The sequence below is a fragment of the Helobdella robusta genome (genome assembly GCF_000326865.2).
Source record: "Helobdella robusta unplaced genomic scaffold HELROscaffold_1002, whole genome shotgun sequence".
Classification (NCBI taxonomy): domain Eukaryota; kingdom Metazoa; phylum Annelida; class Clitellata; order Rhynchobdellida; family Glossiphoniidae; genus Helobdella; species Helobdella robusta.
The window spans coordinates 4,751-6,374 of record NW_008703574.1 but is presented as its reverse complement, the minus strand read 5'-3'; the positions used below and the strand labels follow the sequence as shown (position 1 = coordinate 6,374).

At 46.1% G+C, this 1,624-nt stretch overlaps 1 protein-coding gene across 1 annotated transcript; it reads right to left on the bottom strand.

Moving 5' to 3' along the window:
* Nucleotides 1-42: 42 nt before the first annotated feature.
* HELRODRAFT_184547 (hypothetical protein) lies at nt 43-1,587 on the bottom strand (the record flags this gene model as incomplete). Its single annotated transcript, XM_009012211.1, has 3 exons — nt 43-463; nt 562-678; nt 1,014-1,587. Coding segments are annotated over 3 exons (1,112 nt in total), but the record flags the coding sequence as incomplete, so codon positions are not given.
* Nucleotides 1,588-1,624: the final 37 nt, after the last annotated feature.

Genomic DNA, 1,624 nt, shown 5'->3' with positions numbered 1-1,624 from the left:
TGAGGATGAATGTTGCTGGCGTTGTTGTTGTTGTTGGAAGACGTTGTGGGCGGAGTTGAGGTGGCCTGGGGCATGCCTCTGCCCATCCTGCCACTGCGACCTCGTGACCTGTGACCTCTGGAAGACTGTGGCGGATAATTTCCCGCGTAATGGTGAGTTGGTGAGAGTTTTTTAGGCCCGTAACCTTGGCCGGCAGACATCGGTGGCATGGTGGATGCTGACCCGGGTAAGTAGGACGAAGGGTCAGGGCCCGAATGGGGTCGTGAATGTGAGGGTCTCCGTCGAATTCGATCTTCGTTCATTCTTCGACCTCCGCCCCCAGCTGACGTGTGTCTGACGTAGTCCTCTGAAAAATCTTGTGACCGGCGTCTCGACATGTTCTGACCGGGTTTGTGGTAGTGGGCGTTCCTTGGAGATGCCTCGTACTGTCGGCTGCTGTTGCTTTTGTAACTTTGTCTGTAGTCTGTAATTGGTATTGTTATTGTAACTTTGTCTGTAGTCTGGTATTGGAGGTTGTTGAAGTAATTACACAACAAAAATTTCTAAAATGTTTCCTCTTACATGCAAATAAAACGTAATAATAGACTGTGTTTCTAAGTTCGAAAGTATTTTGGAATGTTGTTGCCGATAAATTTTTATTGCCGGCAAGAACTTTTTCAAACGCCGTTTTGAACGTTTCTTTCAAAAGTCATCAGGGACTTTTATTTGGTTCAAATCATTCAATCCACACTCGTCCAGTCTTTTATAGGCTTTTTATTGAACTTGTTTTTATTGCAAAGTTTTCAAAATTGACGGCATAAAATGTTTTTGAATAAAAAATATGAAAAAATTTAAAAAAAAACTACAAGAAGAAATGCTCTCCTGTATGCTAATGTTGAGAAAAATCTTAATGTGAAAGATCTTGAATGAAAATGAAAATAATTATAGAGATTATGACGATGATGATGATGACGACGACGATGATGATGGTGATGATGGTGGTGATGATGATGACGACGACGATGGCGACTCACTGTTGGCTTCGTCATCGTTGCTGAACTCCCTCGACCCGTAACTATCACTCGATGGTCTCCTCATCCCACCGCCCGTCATAACGGACTCTCTTGACCTTGAACTGCTCAAGTTCATGGCCGAACCTGTCACGTGACGAGCTCTCGATCGTCTAGCGATTGGAACAAAACCGGGATATTGTTGCATGTCTCTGGAATGGTGCTCTCTGAGACCCCTTGCCATTCCTGGCGGTGGTTGATGTGCTTGCGAACCGGCGAACCCACCAGAATCCGATGGCGGAACGGCTGATCCGGAATGTCGAGATATTTGGCCAGGGTTGTTTTCGTGTGGAGAAATTTTATGAGCACTCGGTCTTCTTACGTGCCCTCTTTCCACCCCTGGATGTGATGGTACATGTGAGTGTGGATAGGGGCTGCGGTGGGGTCGATGCATCTTGCATGGGTCGGTTTTTTGAGCGGTGGAGTACTCGCCAGGCGTATGGTTCGAAAAACCGGTTGGTGACATTTGGCGAGCCTTGCTTGAAATATTTGTCTGATCAGTCTGGCTATCGTTAATTAGGACTTCTGGAGTGGTCATTACGTAAGGCGGAGATGTGCTGTTTTGTTGTTGGCCA